Here is an 18,379-nt window from a genome sequence, read left to right on the forward strand (position 1 = left end):
CTGACAGTCAAGAGCTATTATGGGGTTCATTTAAAAAAAAAGAAAAGGAAAAAAAGAGCAACGAGAGCCATGTAGTGTTTACTAGTGCTGTAATTTGTAGGTTTTAAACTATAGAAAAAAATCACTGTGGTAAGCAATAATCCTTCAAAAACAGCATCTCCATCTACCAGACCGTTATAAAATATAAGTGATGACATCATTGATCTAGCTTAGGGAGTAAGTAGATTCTGAAAGGAATAATGACTGGTTGCTATGACAATATGCCCCTCGCCAGCTGCTGATTTGTTACTTGAACACAGGGTTTTACGTGCAAGATCCAGGCGCTGCGTGATAAGCTCTGGGTCTTCCTGGTTCAGTCTTTTTATGCTGTTCGTCACACAGAAGGCTGGAAGCTGATGAGGCCAGACCATCAACAGAAAATACAAGCAGGTATGTCTGGCATCAAACGGCATTAGAATTTTTTAGCAATCTGTTTAGTGGATACAATGCAAATGGAATTGTGGAGGCTGATACAAATTAAAGCAAAATTTGTGCTGCTTTGTGTTTTGAAGTGGTGTTTTAGAATAGAAGCATGATAGCATGCTTAGGTAGTTTCAAACATGGGAAGCAGTAAGTCATTTTCTGTGAAGAGTCTTCCCTGCTTTTCTTTTTAGGAGTATATATGATAGAACCCATCCACCATCAAGTAGATGGATTCTATTCTTATTTACAGCTACTCTAAATTACTGAAAACACTGCAGTAGGATTAAAAACCTGATCTGCCTCATTTTTTAAGGAGATAAGAGCTGTGGATGAATTAAATTTGCCCAAAGCAGATTATCCATTCCCTGAACTCCATTTCTGTTCTTTATCGTTTTCTCCATGATGTATAAATATTGCTCGTCTCTTGCATAATGCTCGTCCTGTGCACTGGGAGCAAATGCAGCTAGCTGGGCTGCTCGGCTGGCTGGCATTGTGATCTTGTGTGTGCTGCTGCAGAGAGCCCCTAAGGAGCTGCATGGTGTGCTCTCAACATTTTAGCAGACAGCACTTCCAGCAAAAAGGAGTTTTTGTTCTGAATGCTCCTTTGTTTTGAAGTACACGAGTGTTCTGAGGATGTGGAACTGATGATGGAGTTCAGGTTCTGGTTTAATATTAGCTTTGACAGTACAGTGTTGTAAAAGAAAAGAATGTTAAATACTGCTCTGAATTCAAACCACTTTTGATTCAAAAGAGATGGGAACGTTTTTATAACCTTAAAGACATTAGTAGCAATTTCATAATTATATACCTAGAGGTAGATGCAAATTTTATTCTACAATTACGTGCTGAAAGATGCAGTGACAATCATTCTAAGCATGAGTTAGGAATGTAGTCAAGTAATATCTCATACTACTCTGTAGAACAGGGATAGGATTTCTTCTTGATTATAAAATCCTTCAGAAGCAGAGGAGTTGCCTTTAGAAAAAAGGGTGGATTGTTCTCATTTGGAGTGGTTTACTTTTAAGATGCTCGTGTCCCTATTGTGAACGATGTTTTGGCTACTTTACACTAGTGCTTTCAATAGAAAAAAATATTTAAAATCAAGGTGTGTCTTAATTTTCCGAACTCCATATTGCCAAAAATTGTTTTGTTTTCTTTTAGGTTAAATTCTGAATAAAGTTGCATACATTTTACATATAAAAAGGCTGAAATGTTTGCATGAATTGTCTGGTTTTAATTACAGGCAAAGCAATCCTACAGTATTGCTAGACAAATTTTAATCTTCAGATGGAATCCATTTAGATCAACTTTCATCTTAAAGATTTCTGGTGGTGGCTTTTCTCCTAGAAATGTAGCCTATATAGATTTATAAGGCTATAACAGAGGAGGAAAAATGCCAAAATAAGAAAGATGCTATTGTGGTTTTTTTCATTTACAGCCTGTCTTGTGTTTTCTTAGGCACAAGTTTATAAGGATTTTGTCTTAATATATTGGTATGTATTAATATGCAGAGTCATTGCTAGAAAAAGGATTAGATCCCTGGGGTGCCATTTTCAGCATACCTTTTGTGTGATTTTTAGAGACTTATGTAAAAATTATTTTTAGTATCTTTAGCAAGAATTCAGCAGAATTCTTGTATTATACATACAAAAAATGTTTCCATGTATAGTACCTCAGACCATGAGGCACTGAATGCCTACATTTTTTAATATATTTTTTTACAAGTTCTTTTTTCCAGTTGAAATATGAATACAGACATAAATGAAACCTATCGATTCTGGGTCTGTACAGTGTCTATAAATATCCCTTTTGTGTTCTACAAGTGCAATTGATTCAAAAGCTTTGTTGAAAACTGCTTTCCTCCCAGAGTACATCAGATGAAAAAAAAAGGCATTCACTGCCTGAAAACTCCACATGACAATCACAGGGATAATTCTCATGACATTATGCTGCATGCTATCTATAGAGGCACTATGACCTTAGTGTGTACATTTAGGTATTTTGGCTTTGCCAATTTTGAAAACTAATATCATTTACTTTAATGTAATGAGTCTTTTCTTTATATAGTATAAATAAATACCTTATAATTAATGATACACTTAAAAGCCGTTAGTACTCTAAATCTGAAGGTATCTTTTTGTAAATTTTGTACACTTGTAAAGGTCTCAGTGCACTGCTAGCTATACATGAATTGAGCTTGAATAAACAAAAGTCTTACTATGGACATGGGGAAACAGAAGAGTTAAGTAATTTGCTTATGGCCATGTGATGTCATTGTAGATCCCACATTTTTTGTTCCAAACATAAAGCCATGTATTTCCACTTAACATTTACCATGTCACCAAAATTAGCCTTTCTAGAGTAAATCAGGACCCAAATAAGTGCTTTCTGATTTCACGTGGTCTTAGCTGAGTAGGCTGGCTTGATTTCTGTCCCCCTTCTTTCCTGCCGAACAGTGAAGAAACTGCTTGTTCCTTTTACAGCTGCATTTGACAAGGGTGATGACCGAAGACTTGGCAAAAAACCTGTATTCACCAGTTCTCAGGTAAACATTTATATCCAAACGTTTAAAACATTCAGATAATTGGAAACAAAACTATTTTCATTATTTGTTTAAATTGATACATATTTTCCATCTTGCTTATTTGAACTTGTTTTTGAAAAATCTGTATTTTCTTGTAAACTGTTTCTGCAGAATCAGTAATGACTACTGGAAACATCTTAGGAACTTAGACTGTGTTCTGCGACATTTTCAAACAGATAAGCTCAAATAAAAGGCAGGAATTTGTGTTCAGAACCTCACATTCCTCTCTTGCTACATAATGAAACTCATCTGTTTCCCAGAGCAAATGGTTTGCTACTGAGCTAATGAATCTCTGCTATTATTACAAGCCACCACAACACTGAATCTGTTACACTCCCTGCTCTGAAAAATATTTATTAGTGCCCTCAACAACTCTTCTACTGAAACTCAACTCAAAACTACGTTATTAATTTGTAAAAAACCAGTATGGGTTTCACATGATTTGACAGTCTTGCATACATTGCAATGACACTGGTATCACAAAGATTCCCTTTCATGCACTTAATTCTCCATGTTTGAGTTCCTCTTTACCTGAGAGAATCAATATTGACATTTCTATGTGGATAAACTGTCTCATCATGTTAAAATCATCCTGTAAAATCATACATTACAAGTATGTTTTGTTTGGGTCTTTTTTTCTGATGCCATTTTTTTTCCTAGCTAAATAAAACTACTACTGCATCTGTTGGTATAAGGAATACTTCCTGGGCAGAACACGGCAAGAAAGATTGCTGGGGAGATTCTTCCACTAATCAGGATAAAATGAAATCTGATGGATTAGGAGCATCTGGACATGCATCCACCAATAGAAACACTGTCAATAAGACTTCAAAGCATGAGGATGTAAAGGGGAAAGATGGCAAAAAATTAGTTTCCAAGATTACTAAGGATTCAAAACCTGGGGAAAAAGCTGCTTTGCCAAAGGCTAGAGCTGTTATCAAGACAAAAATAGAAAATAATGGAAATGTGAAGGCTGAAAGCATGCTTACCAAGCAAGATATAGAAAAGACATCATCTGCAAGTGGACAAAAAAATTCAGGAAGCAGCAAAGGACTAAGGAACCATGAAGGAAAAGTTGCAGGTGCCAGACCTAAAGTGCTGACAGTAACCTCAAGCATGCAGAACAAAACAAAGCCATTGAAAAAAACCACAGGGAAGGAATCTCCCTCCTTGGTGACTGTGGCAGCAACTTCCAGCAAGTCAGCAAATGCAAACATGGATATCCAGACTGCGGGCGAACAGACAGAGGAACCCAAAGAGGATAAATCGGTAGAGGAAGGGAAGAAACAGACTGGTAATTTTTTATAATTCTTTCTTTCAAATCCTCTTCTGATTGGTCTCAGGCTGGTCATACACTGAAAACCAGCCAGGGAAGCTTTAAGACAATCTACTATAAATTGATAAGAATCACATTCTTGCCCTGTAAATGAGTATAAACTGAGTTTGTGGTCAATTAATAGCCATCTAAAACAGTAAACATTTTACACCTTTAGCACGTATGGTCTTCTCAATAACTGATCTTCATATATTAGATTTTTTTTGGTACTTACATGCAGTGCATTTCCCTCTGTAATTAACTTTGAATTTACTCTACAGTAGTGAAAACAAAGGTATCTGTGAAGGGATCAAATGGAGTCACCACAAAAAAAAAAAAGACTGAGCTTGAGGCTAATGCCACAACAAGCAGGTATGTTACAAAGCAGTATGCTGCTTCATAGATGTGTGCATGAGCGTATGAGTTGGGGAAGAAAGGTTCCAGGTGAACTATTAAGCCTACCATTAGATATTCTTTTTACTCTCAGAATGGTTGTCTGTAGGATGTCATTCGCGAAACAATTTGAGTTAGCTGTTGGCAATAGTGCTGTAAAGATAAAATTGGTTTGGCTTTTGTGTTGGACTCTTGCATGTTAAAATTTTTAAATTGTTGTAGGTCATTCAGAATTCTGCATACTGGAACAGTTAATGACTACACAAGGTGTTGTAAACTTACCACTTCTGGAATAGTTTAGATTAACTGGACAGGAGGAGACAGCTGAAGTGACATTGTGAAATGGATCACTATATATACATGTTTGTATATAAATTTAAAATATAGGTATATATTTCATTTTTATTTTCAAAAAGTTTACTTTTTAGGTTGCATTTTCAATGTTTATATATGTGTGCACATTAAAACACTTGTATTTCCTGTTTAAATATAATAAAACGTTGCTAGATCTAAGCCTGGAAATAATGGATGTAATGATTTCTTTGCAGTCTGACAAAAAAACCAACAGGAAAAGGGTGTAATGATCAAAATGTACAAGCTGTTCTGAAGAAAAAAGGGAATGTGAGTATGAGTTCTGCAGCACAGCAAAAGACTCAAAACACACCTACCAATTCTCCCAAGAACCAAGGTAAAGTTTCATACAGCAGTTAAATGATCTGCCACTATTATGCAAAGCTTTGAGGTTTGTTTGGTTTTTTGCACAAATATTTGGAAAAATCTTCTGGAGAATTCTGGGTTTTTTCCATATTTCACTTTTGGTGACAATCCTAAACTGTAAAATGCAAATTAATGTGTCAACTTCAAAATACTTAAAAGACGGTCTTCACTGCCAGTCGGTGTTTTCTTCTGCCTGTTTAATCTGCATTGCAGAGTCTTCCATTTGCTGATCCCCTGCACTTCTGCATTTGGAACCATGACTGAGCTCAACAGAAATTCTGTAGGTCGAGCATCTGTAATGAGCCTCAAAGATCTGGACTGCAGACTGCTTTATGCCTCCCCAATTAGGTGTTTTCCTATCTCCCCCTCTCAGTAGTGCTATTTGTTTGGGGCTGATACTGGCTTCAAACAGATACTCAATTTCAACAGCTACTGATAGCAGGGGTAGGAAATGGCACACACTAAACACTGGTTTAGAAGGATACAAGGTGTTAAGGATGGAGCTCCAATATTCAAGTTTTATTATCTTAAATGCACTGTGATATAGAAGACACAGGTTCTGTCAATTTGTGGTCATTAAAGATCTTGCAGTATTTTCTGACTGAGCAGGGACATTAACTCTGGTATTCTAATCACATTATAACTAATGTAATTATTTTCTGCCTCTGTTCATTTCCTCTACAATATAAATTGAATACAGTACTCATTACTTCCTGTGCTAAGCTGCTTTGTAGTGTTTGTAGGCATTATTAGAGAGATGCTGCTTTCTACTTTAGGGACGACTGCTTCAGTTACAGGCTGAAGTGATTCCTGTATATATATTCTATGAACTGCTTTAAAGGTGCCAAGACGATATTTTTGTCTACTATTTGTAATTTCAAATCTTAATTATTTAACAAGCCTTAAATCCCTTAGTTACATTGAAAGTTGAGTAACTTGTTTCTTAAAATAAACAAACATTAACACAAAATTGGTGAATATACTGTGACTGGCACATACAACGTTTATAGTCTTTTTTACTGTTTGTTAGGACCTCAGGGGGAATCACCAAATTCACTGAAATCAGGAATGTCTCCAAAACATAATGAAGAAAAAAATGTATTACAAAACCTGGTTCAGACAACACTGCCAGAAAAACATCCTTCAGCTAAGAAGAAGAGTATTAAACAATCACAAACACCTGTAACAAAAGCCACTTCAAAAATAACACCTAAGACTCTGGCTCCATCAAAGAATGCTGAGATTACGAATAGTAAAGACCCGAAACAGAAAACAGCTGTATTAAAATCTCAGTCCTCTGCCCAAAAGCATTCAAGGAGTGATTCTCCTGTTGTCCAGAAGAATATGCACACCTCTGAGCACAGAGGTTCAGGACAGAAACCTGAGAAAAACACGGCTGATGCTGTGGCAGGTCAGCTGCATGACAATAATGAATGCTATTCTGCAAATGAATCTTTAAAACCTGCCACAGAAAGTAGCAGTGACAATAAATTGCTGGAGTCCTGTCAATCCAATAAACAGAAATTACCAGATTCTTCTGAAACTGTGCAATACAAAATACAATCCGAATCTTCTTCTCCTCAAATTGCAGAAGAAACTATTTATAAACTGAATGTGTCAATACAAAATGACACGGAAACAAGACAAATCTGTGGAGATCAGACTGGAATTATAAAGAGTGAAGGTCCAGAGAAAGATGATAATACAGCTGAATTTCACTATCATGCCAAGTCTTCCAATGATGGATATTCAGACTTTTCCAAGGAAACCAATCAAAAGGCTATTGTTTTAGGAGAACTGATGAAAGATTCAAAAGCAGCAAATGTCTGTAATGAACAGAGGGATAAAACGAACTCTGAAACAGGTCATAACTATGGTGCAGGTGCTTTGTCAAGCTTTTCCCAAGTAACCAATAAAGAAGATGAGACATCATCTTCTCAGATCCATGTGGAAGGATTTCTTACAGTCGATGAACTGTGTGATACATCAGCCTTGACTGAATATAAATCAGTTACAACAGATTTAGACGATGCTTCAGAATGTTCCACTGAACAAATAACAGAAAAATATTCACCTAATTACACAGAGCTTATAGAGCCTATGGAAATGCCAGAAAACCATGAAAATGCAGAAATTCCCTTTGTGGACCATTGGAGTACTGGTGCTGTAGATCCAAAAGAGAGCCCTGAATCAGATACTGGCAGTGCAACCACATCCTCTGATGATATAAAACCAAGATCAGAAGATTATGATGCTGGAGGCTCTCAGGATGATGAGGGATCCAATGAAAGAGGGATTTCTAAATGCAGTACTATGTTATGTCATGATTTTCTTGGAAGAAGCAGCAGTGACACAAGTACACCTGAGGAATTAAAAATTTATGATAGCAGCCTAAGAATAGAAGTGAAAATGAAAAAAGAGGGTTCTGATCTCTTTCGTGTTAATTCAACAAGTGATGATGAAATTCCACGAAAAATTTGGTCCCATCAAGAGAGTTCACGGACCACAACTAGAGAAAGCAAAAGTTCTACTTTTGGTAATGCTCAGTTTACTCAGGAAGCAGACCAAGTTTCTTCTTCTGCTGATGAAACAGAAGATGACAGATCTGAAGCAGAGAACGTTGCAGAAAACCTTCCTCCATCAAATGTTCCTACTCAACAGTTCGAAGGAATTGATAATTTAGCTTTTGAGGATGCAACAGAAAATGATACTGCAAGTCAGGAGTTTTCTAAAACTAAAAATTTCAAACGATCTGTTTTACTTTCAGTAGATGAATGTGAAGAATTGGGAGCCGATGATAAAGTGGAAACTCACACTTCCCGTCAGCACTCTATAGAGTCTCTTACTCCTTCTGAAGTATTTGACAGTGTTTCTCAAGAGCACCATGGAACTACATTTTATTCAAGATACTCACTGGAAACTGAGGAGGGATTCCTGGATGGCAAACAGCAAAAGGATAGAGACAATAGATCGGATAAAAGTGGAAGTTCTGTCCTGCATCTTCACGGTACTGAAATCCCAGGAAAGGAGAATCAAGGCGCTTCAATGACTGAACAAAACTGCCCAGAGAAGGTGTATTCAGCAGATAGTCCATACCCAGGAGAAAACCAGCAAGAAAATATGAAGAATGAGGTGGCTAGTGAATTTCACCAGTGCAATAAATACTTGGACAATGATGCAAAATCTCAAGAAAGACCATGTCATCTGGATCTTCAGCAGAGAGAAACTAATTCTGATGTGCAAAAGAGCAGCTCTGCAAAACCTGTAGAAGCCAGTAAGAATCAGATGCTGACTCAGGAAAGTCAAGTGAGAGACAGTCAACCAGCAACTACTGAATGCGCTAATACTGATTTACTTCCAGGTAATGTACAGAAATAGAAACATTCAGTCATTCAAAACCAAATTAATAGGGAAAGCTTTGGCAATTTGTCTGGGATTGAATACTGAACTGAAGTAATTTTGGCTGAAACAGTATTTAAATATTTTTAAGTATTTCACTTGGGTAGAGAATGCTTGTCTGTTTGAAATATCCGTCAATACCCTGCTGTTCAATGAGAAACTTGACTACAAGAAAAGAGATTTCCTGTAACGCTAAAAGAAAGATTGGATGCAGTTGTCTGTACTTCAGTTATTTTTGATCCAATCTAACATTGACAGCATCAGCTTTTGATGGAATCTTAGTATTTGTTTTGTCTGCTTGACAACATATAGTATGTCTGAATGGGATGTGCAATAACTAAAGTAATAACCTTAACTAAAGAGCACTGAACTGTTTACCTGAACAGCTATATGCATTATTGTTGTAATTTATTTATTTATATATTATATACAAAATTGGATCATTCTCCCACTGAATATAACTGAATATTTGCCATATACACCAGTGGGAGTAGGTTTGAACCCTGCTTTGGAGCTTATGAGATGTCTAAAATTCTAAATTTTACCAGTAAAAGCTTATTTCCTAAAGAGAGATTATACTTAGAACTGACGCTTATATACAAAAAAAGTTCTAACTTGTTTCATGTAGCTAGATGAATATTTGTCTAGTTTTGTGTTTTGTCTTCTTTATATCAATAATTCAGTCTGTTTATCCCATCAAAAATATACAATAGTGTTGATTACAACTATTGTGTATTCGAGAGTAATGAAGCACTGATGATGATCTATGTTCAGCCAGATCACAGAACAAGAAGACATTAAAAGTTGTACTATTTTTTTTAAGTTTGCTTGCCCTTGCCTGCAGCTGCCCTTGCATGTGCAGTGTAGAAATAAGCCTGTGGATAAACAATTTTGGTTTTAATTCTCTTCTAAGCTGACATAGCTTAAGTCACCATTCAGTAATCATTCTCTATTAATTCCCTCTATGCACCTCCTGGTCTAAATTTAATTTATGTAGTAAATGAGAAATTTCATGTGCATTAAGTGTATATTTACATTGTCATTTTCTGTATCAGAAACTTAATTATGGAGGTTATTGTTAATTACCAGTGGTGATTGCTGCTTTAACTTAATTTATAAATCGTACTTTGTTTTTATATAGGAAATAAATGCCTCAGATTTTGTCAATTTTGTATAACCCTCCATCCCCCCTTTTTTACCCTGATTGGATTGTCCTTCCTGAATGAATTAAATTTTGCTCTACACAGCCCTGAGGGGAGGATCATCTATAATTTTTACATTGTACAGTATTGTGAATTATTTCAGGAGACATAGATGATTATGACACAATGGCACAAACCTGCATGTATGAACATCGGCCTTCAAAAACCCTTTCTCCAATATATGAGATGGATGTTGGAGAAGCTATTGAGCAGAGGATGGATTCAGAAACAGCAGTTCTAGAGATGGATTTTGAAGATCAACAGTTTGCAGAACAGGACTGGACTCTACTCAGGCAATTGCTATCTGAGCAGGACTCACATATAGATTTCAAAAACTCTGTTCCTGAAGACCTTAACTTAGCACAATGTCTTATCAATCAGACACTGTTTCTGGCACGAGATGGTTCGAATCCTCAGGGTACCTCACAAGTTGACACATTCAGTAGGTGGACTGAACTCATGTCTCCACTTGACGACTCCTCAGCAAGCATTACAGTGGCAAGCTTTTCATCCGAAGACTGTTCGTCCCCTCAAGGGGAATGGACAATTCTTGAACTGGAAACCCATCATTAAGGTTTCAGCTGTTTGCAACTGAACTCCAACCCATTCCCCAAATCTATTTTTGTTTCCATACCATAATGAAATACTGCATCAGTCAAGAACGAGCAATTCTTGATACTGAGGCAATCTTTCTGATAAAATGAGGTAAATATGTTAACTTATCATCTAGATTTAATCACAAGTACAATAATTTTTCAAGACTTAAATGTATGTCTTTTCTAAAAATGAACTTGAGCATGTATTTTCTAGAATTGTTAGAAAAACTAGATAACATGAAAGAAAAGTTCTGGGTTTCTGCCCTCCCTTTTATCTTCTTTTTTGACATTTAATGTTCTCATTGATCAAAAATTTAAAGATGAATGCACTATAGTAGACCTATTCCTCTCCTCCCCCCCATATGGTGACTTCATTTTACAACAATAAAGATTCAGAATGGTTGTGTCAAAAGGTGATGTGTGCCAACACTACTTTAAATGACAGAAAAACAAACATACTTATATTCAAGGAAAATGTTTCAATCTGAATCTGCCTTGGGCCTTGTTAATATGAGCAGCTTGTTTCATCTGTTTATTCCAGATTTGATTTTTGTATCTTGGTTTGTTTTGTTTAGAAGTTTCCAATAAATTTTTAATTGCCTTTTCTTCAAATATAAGACTTCAGAGGGTCTGTACTGTACAAAGACCACTGTTTCTTTCATGAAAATGCACATATTTAAGTAAATATTTTAAATGGCATAGTGCATGAATTCAAAGGAGTTGATAGAATGTTGCTCCTGCTCTAAGAAATAGCATGTCTGATGTCTCCAAAAGTACATCTGAATCTGAAGTTGTGGTCAGTGTTACATCTGAAGTCTGATGTTAACTAGAATTACCTTCAGGCATTAATTAATGACACTTGCACGTTCTCATGCTGAAGTATCGCAAGATTCTCAGGAATTTGGTTTTATGTGTTTGCATAAATGCCACATTTTTGGGAGTGGTAATAGGATTATTGCATCTTTGTTATTATCGCTAGTGTAGCTTTTATAAATTGAGACTAAATGTCACCATAACCTTTCTTTTGAATCAGAGTGAAATAGGATATACAGATCATTTTGCTGCTTTTGGCTCTTTGGGTGTGGATAGGACTGATTAGTGTCTTTTCTGATTGACAGGGGAGGAAGGAGTGAGAAACTTCTTGTAATTCTTACCTAGCCAGAACTCCTGAAACATACAGGGTTTTTTCCCTGCAAAGGTTGGACCCCCTTAAGTTATCTGCATTATGGAAACAGTAGTGCTTGTCTTTCACACAGCTTAAAATCTCAAAAGGAAGTATTCTACCTCCTCTTAGTCATTAACAGAAGTGCCTTCAGGAGTGGGTGCCATAGGAGTAAAAGGCTAAGTAACATTCTGTTCTGGTTGAAACTATAGAAGTACACAACTTAAGCTGATTGTAACCACTGATAACACGGTCCATTCTGCAAGCTTTTGCACAATTCCAGCAGTGCACCTTAACTTGACAAACTTCATTTCTTTTTGTTCATAGTCAGAAACTCAGTTCTGTGGAAATATCAACTTGCCCTGGTGTATGATTAAAGAAGTTATGACTTTGGATTTGACAGAATAAAAATCTTTGAGGCAAAATAATTTATCTAGCAAGGCACTTTGTTGAATTTCTGATACATAAGTAATGTTTTATTCTCAAAATAAATGGAGGAAGAAATTTATCTTGTTCTTTAATAATCAAGGGAAAAAAGGAAAACCTTCCTTTCTCTTTATGTCAGTGGAAGACTTTAAACTCGTGGAAGGAAGATGTTCAGTCTCATCATAAAAATCTTACATCTGCTCTTTTAACAGCAGGATAAATAGTCTGAGATATTGTAATTCAAAATATTATATATGTAATACTCTGTATTTAACCCAGTCTTCATATTGAGGGAGTCAGAACCACCTTTAGAAGTGCAAAACATCAAGAAAACCTATTTTTCACCTTCAGGGTTTACAAGGTACTTCAGTAGGTGATAATCTTTTGGATAAAACAGACAACTATAGTACTGGCCATAGCAAAAGATGAAGCTCAAGAGAAGCCCTTACAGAAGGCTAAGGAATAGTGCTTTTTAATGTCTGTGTAAAGCACTAAAGTGAAAGAATGGATCCTTTTGTCTATTTTTCGCTTTGCCCATATTTTTAACTTCTTACTGAATTGATAAAGTGACACTGAAAATTGACACAAAATTTCAGATTTATTGTATGAAATACAATCACATATAGAGGTTTTTTTTTGTGTTTTTTGTCTTTGCATTTACTTTTTCAGTTGTATCAAAATTAAATTAGCTTCTCCAAGTCCTCAATGCTGCTGTTGCAATTCCTTTAACAGTTCTGCAGCAGAGCGCTGATTAGGATATGGTATTGTTCAGTGGGTACAGAGGCAGCCATAGAATTCAGCTTCCCACAGCCAAATAGTGTCTGTAGAAGTAGCAGCAATAGAAAGTGGTATTGTTTTTAATTCGCGTTACTAGAGCGCCTGTGAGGCTTAATCAGACCAGCATCCCACTGGCTAGACATTGTACAAACAAAGAGCAACAACAAAGACTGCCCACAGAGTGGTTGGAATCCAAGATAAGACAAAAGACAAAAAAAAATGCACATGAATGGAAAAGTAAAATGAGAGTGTCAATATTTGTCTAGCTGATTAGCAATGGTTTCAGCACATCATCAGTTTAAATAGTCATTTTTTTCTCCTGTATGCATTACAAGAAGGGCAAACTTTAGGGTGAGATTTGAAGGCTGGATAACGAGGGAGCTGGAAGAATGTATAATTCTGACCAGCCTTATGTGCTGCCTAAACTGTTTGACCCTGACCTCATTCAGGGGAATGTTCACGCTTTAAGCCAGGTGTAGGTAGCTATTTGTTTAGTAGTATCAATAACCTGAGTTCTCTGCAGTCCTTCTCATACCTCCTGGCAGTGATTTTATCACTGTATTCACCTCTTCTCCGAAACAGGAGAGAATGGGTAAAGGTTTGTTTGAAAACTCCACCGAGAAACAAAGGTGGTGCCATGGGCTCCAAGTGAACAGTGATTGTGTGGTCCTGGAAGACCTCTAAAGCAAAGACAAGGCAGATAGATGCATCTGAGGAAACAGCGAAGGGGTGTCAGTGAGGAAACTAACAAGATGGCACAGTCAGAATACCACCCCTGCAGTACTATTTGGAATAAGAGCAGTGAAATTGCTTTGTCAAAGCCTGAGAAGACCAGGCTGCAGTTAACAGGTGCAAGTGACAGCTTACCTGAGATTGTTCTGTGAACGAGCAAAGATGTCTGTACCCCACAGAGAGTAACACCACACTTAGTAAACATCAGTGAAATTTAAAGGAGAAGATTTGGCAATCAGTCTCAGATAATGACCCTGATTTGGCCTACCTTGAATGACATGTTATGAAAGTGAAAAATAAGTAAAGATGCTTTACATGTATGAATGTATTAGGTTTAAACAAAGACTAGACCTCCAAAAGTGGTATCTGTAGGCATAATTACTTTTTTTTCACTTGAAAAGTTAGAGTCTAATCTGGACTGAAGAAGCAGCTCTCATATCTGTATGTATATCTTACATACAGATAATAGCTGAAATTGTATTTGTGGAGTAAGTCACCAATAGACATACTGCAGACAGAAAAGGGAAGGCCGGACACTTGGAACTACAGGAAAGGCAGGAGGGGGAAGTTCTCCCAAATAATCTATTTAAAAAAAAATAAATTAGGGAAGCAAAGGAAATTAAAATATGGAGGCAGGAGTCAAATGAGGATGAGAGGATTTAAGGAAAACTCCACCACTGGCTTCACTGAACACAGCCCACATGGCAGATAATTATAAAATACCAGTTTTGAGCTTGATTAGGAAAGTGTTCCTAGGGGCTATGGTCAAAATGAGAGATTGGCCCACAGTCAAAGGCAACAGACAGCAGTGTGGTAGAGCCTGACAGAACTGCAGGAAGGAAACTGAGCCTAACCACTGAGAGAGAAACAACAGTTAGAAAAGCAGATCAGTTAATAATATATTTTGGGTTGCTTTTTCAATGCATGAAATTATACCATGTTTATGTAGTGTAGCAGAAGAAATGCAGAGGCTGAGACACACAGTGAAGATCAGAAGAGATAAGTAAGCATGAAATGAGATCAGCAGGCAGTCTGGACTGCTGTAAGTGATCAGATAAGTGCATTAAAAACCCAGACATCTGCTTTTGTGGTGTAGGAGTATTGGAAAGGACACTTCATAAATTCTTAAGTTTTTCCCTTAGAAAAGCTTCCTCCAGAATCACAGAATTACAGAAAAATCATAGCAATACAGGAAAATGTAGGCTTGAACTGACCTCTAAAGGTCTGTAGTCCAACCTCCTACTAAAAGCAGGGGTAACTTCAAAGTTAGATGGGGTTCTTAGGGCCTCATCAACGTCCATAGCATATAAAATGATAATAAAGTCAGCAGGCAGAAATACAATGTTCATGGGAAACAGATATTTGAGATTAAACTGTTCTCATTATAATAAAACTGTTTTGTGTGTCATTGGAAAATATTAATATTTGAGTACAAGAAATATGGCTAGCATGCAATATTTTTGAGTTCTGGATGATATGTGACTGAACTGTACATGTTTAATAATCTTCCTCCATACTTTTTAAGGTTTTTAATTATTTCAAAATTATACTCAATTTTTGAGATGGCAAATTTTATTATTAGTTTGGAAGAACTATGACTAGAGAACTTCCTATGTTTCTCCCAAAGACTGTCCCTAGGATGTGTTCCCCTGGCATTGTCTAGCAGTTTGTTTCAGGGAATATGATTTTTTTTTTAAAATCACATACCTGTTCTAGGTACATACTGAAGGAGACTATTTAAAATATATTTCAATATATATTATTGCCATCTGGAAAATAGTAAGTAGCATGTTAATTCTACTTTGCTCCAGAAAACCTAAACCTTTGCATGAAGGAATTAAGAACTGTTCTTATGTTGCTCATCTGTTGCTAAGAACCAAGATATTTAGGAATTCGTTATTTTGCTTTCACTAATGTCAAAAAACCCTCTTGTTGACCTCAGCTGAATGAGGTTCAGGACTTGTCTATAATAATGCATGTACTAGAAATGCTATTTTTCCAATATATATCTTTCGTAGTTTTCTAGTTTTATTCTACTAATAACATTGTACAATTGTAGGAATGACAAATTACAGCTAGAAAGACTTCAATTTAGGAGTCATAATTGTATGCATTCTGTTAATATTTCATGTCTGGAGTGATTTAACATTTTCACATTGATGGATGACATTCTTGCCAGGATTACATAGGAACTGAGGACAAAAGATAGAATGAGAAGTATTGCAGCTTTATTACAATAGATGATTCGCTAGAAATGGGCTTTTAGATTTGAAATCAAATATAATGAGAAGCTTTCATCTCTTGCAGAAAATCCATGCCGATTTTCATCTTTCTCTCTTGAACAAAAGCTATATGCGATTTTTTTTTAAATAAACTTTAATGTTCAACTTTGGAAAAATGACAGCTCAAATGCCTTCTTTAACTAATTTAGAACTTAGCTTCTTCCTATTGACAGCTACTGTGTGTTTAAAGAAGCTAAACCTGTAACAGAGAAAAGTGTGATTCATCTAAAAACTGGATATCAGCTGGGGAAAATTACTGAGTTTGGTAATTTTTTTACAAATTTGTTTTTTTACATTTGATAACTAAAAACAGAAGAAACTATACAGAGCAGGTGTGCACACACACCTGTTTATTTCTTGCATTTGACCTTCCTTTCGTACTTCTCTTTGCAATCCACACTGCACGCTCCATTAAGCCACAGTTCTGCAAAGACAGAAGTGAATCCACAGCCACATCTGCAGATTGGCTTTCAGCTTAACATTCTCTTTTCAGAGAGGGTAATGGAGCTGACACTGGGGGCAGGCACTGTGCATACTTGTGTTTTTATGCAGTACTCAACTTAATGAGGTTCTAATCCTGATGAACCATCTAGATGCAGTTAAAGTATGAAATCATTAATAATGGAATTCCATTAAATTCCTTCCCTGTTCTCCTTAAATGATTGCTCAGAAGACTGTCCAGTCAGAGAAATCAGAGTCCTAAGAACCTAACTTTTTGCATTACATGCAACATAAGTTCTTTCTCTTTTGCACTGTAAAATATGAATACATGTCTTCAATAACTCAAACCTCAGTATCTGGAGGGGCTGACTATAACTCAGTAACTAGATACATTTAACAAGGACACTGATGGTCAAAATAGGGTTTGTGTACTTGGAGATCATGACTGCTACCTGGACTGGAGTGTGTATTCTGGTGAAGATGAACAGAGGTTCACATGCACAAATCTGGGACTCAGCCCAATTACCCAGGTAGTCAGTCCATCATACTTTGTATTTAGGCACTCCATGACAGTGATGACTCTTTCTCAGCTCCCACTGAATTAGTGTGAGTGCTATCAGATGCATGTTTATGAAGATCACATTATTTGTGTGTCTGGACAGAAAGACTAGTTACTGCAGTAAAAATATTGGCCCATGTACCTTAAACATATAAAACATTTTTGAGACTGATCTCACCAACTTACTTTAAACTACAATATCCTCACCTGTGCAATCCTTAATGTAGGAATTCTTGCCATTTTCTTACCATTGTGCTTAGTGAAATAATTTTCATTCTTTTTTTTTTTTTAATAACCCTTTTTTGAGTGTGGCATGACATCCTGCCAGTAGAGTTACATCAGTGTGCTTAAGATCAATACAGATAGGACAAACTCTGTACATGCCAGATTCAGTGTAGGTAGTGTAAAAGCTTTTTGTGACTTTCATAAAGTGAGGTAATATCCACAAACAAGAAACCCACCTCGAAGTCAAACTTCCTGCCTGTAACAAAATCTCCTCCTGTATCTGTAGAGAAAAAGAAACCCTTCAATCTCTATTTTCTGGATTATCATGTAACCAAGATCAACATGTATCTGGATTATCTAGTAACCAAGATTAATCCAATATATGTATAATGGGATGCATATGAAGAAAGGTTTGAGTCACTACCTGTAGTCCATGGCTTTATGATCCTAAAATATTTTGACCATTCAATCCTGTGGAGGGAAGGGGAGGGTGTTAAGCTCTCAAACCAAATGCTTGCATGTTTCCCACCTGCTTGCTTTCCACACCTCGATAACAAACTGGGGCCTAAGTAATCCTACTTTAAAATGAATTCTTGTCAACATAGCGTTCTGTTTCAAGAATATCTGTATGGTTGCATAGTCCCACAAGCCTTCTTCCCCATGCTACATACTCAAGGTTCTTAGTTGATTTCTGTATGACAGAAACTAATAAATCCTATGTGTAAGTTAAATGCTGAGTCACTGTACTTCATTCAACTTGTGGAATGCTGACATGAATTTTTATTTGTGCTCTGTAAATGGCAAAAAAAAAGTTACTTTCCTTTTCCATCTGTTTAGTGAACCTTCACTCCTTTTTCTCCTTTAAAAGGAAAATATTGATTTTTCTTTGATTGTGTCATCAGAGAACAGGACAGTTGATATGTGTGTGAAGATCAACAATCAGTTTTCATATAAAAATACACGGAGAGGAAGATACCTATGCAACAGTCCCACAAAATCAAACAATGGAGCTGATGTAGAACATATAGGATATGGGCCAGGAGAACATAGAGAAACACTGATTATAGATTTTGCCTTGTCATAAATTAGTTATTCATTCAAATGTTT

The 18,379-nt window shown here is 36.4% G+C and overlaps 1 protein-coding gene across 1 annotated transcript in view; it reads left to right on the top strand.

Moving 5' to 3' along the window:
- BTBD8 (BTB domain containing 8) overlaps positions 1 to 18,003 on the top strand; it is a 38,072-nt gene extending 20,069 nt beyond the window's left edge. Inside the window, exons 12-18 of the mRNA XM_038144359.1 lie at positions 300 to 429; positions 2,946 to 3,007; positions 3,707 to 4,340; positions 4,643 to 4,733; positions 5,303 to 5,442; positions 6,502 to 8,832; positions 10,176 to 18,003. Coding sequence (XP_038000287.1) covers positions 300 to 429; positions 2,946 to 3,007; positions 3,707 to 4,340; positions 4,643 to 4,733; positions 5,303 to 5,442; positions 6,502 to 8,832; positions 10,176 to 10,645 — 3,858 coding nt within the window. The 3' untranslated portion in view covers positions 10,646 to 18,003. The remainder of the gene's footprint in view (positions 1 to 299; positions 430 to 2,945; positions 3,008 to 3,706; positions 4,341 to 4,642; positions 4,734 to 5,302; positions 5,443 to 6,501; positions 8,833 to 10,175) is intronic.
- The last annotated feature ends 376 nt before the right edge of the window (positions 18,004 to 18,379 follow it).

This window comes from Motacilla alba, chromosome 8, assembly GCF_015832195.1.
Source record: "Motacilla alba alba isolate MOTALB_02 chromosome 8, Motacilla_alba_V1.0_pri, whole genome shotgun sequence".
Taxonomy (NCBI): domain Eukaryota; kingdom Metazoa; phylum Chordata; class Aves; order Passeriformes; family Motacillidae; genus Motacilla; species Motacilla alba.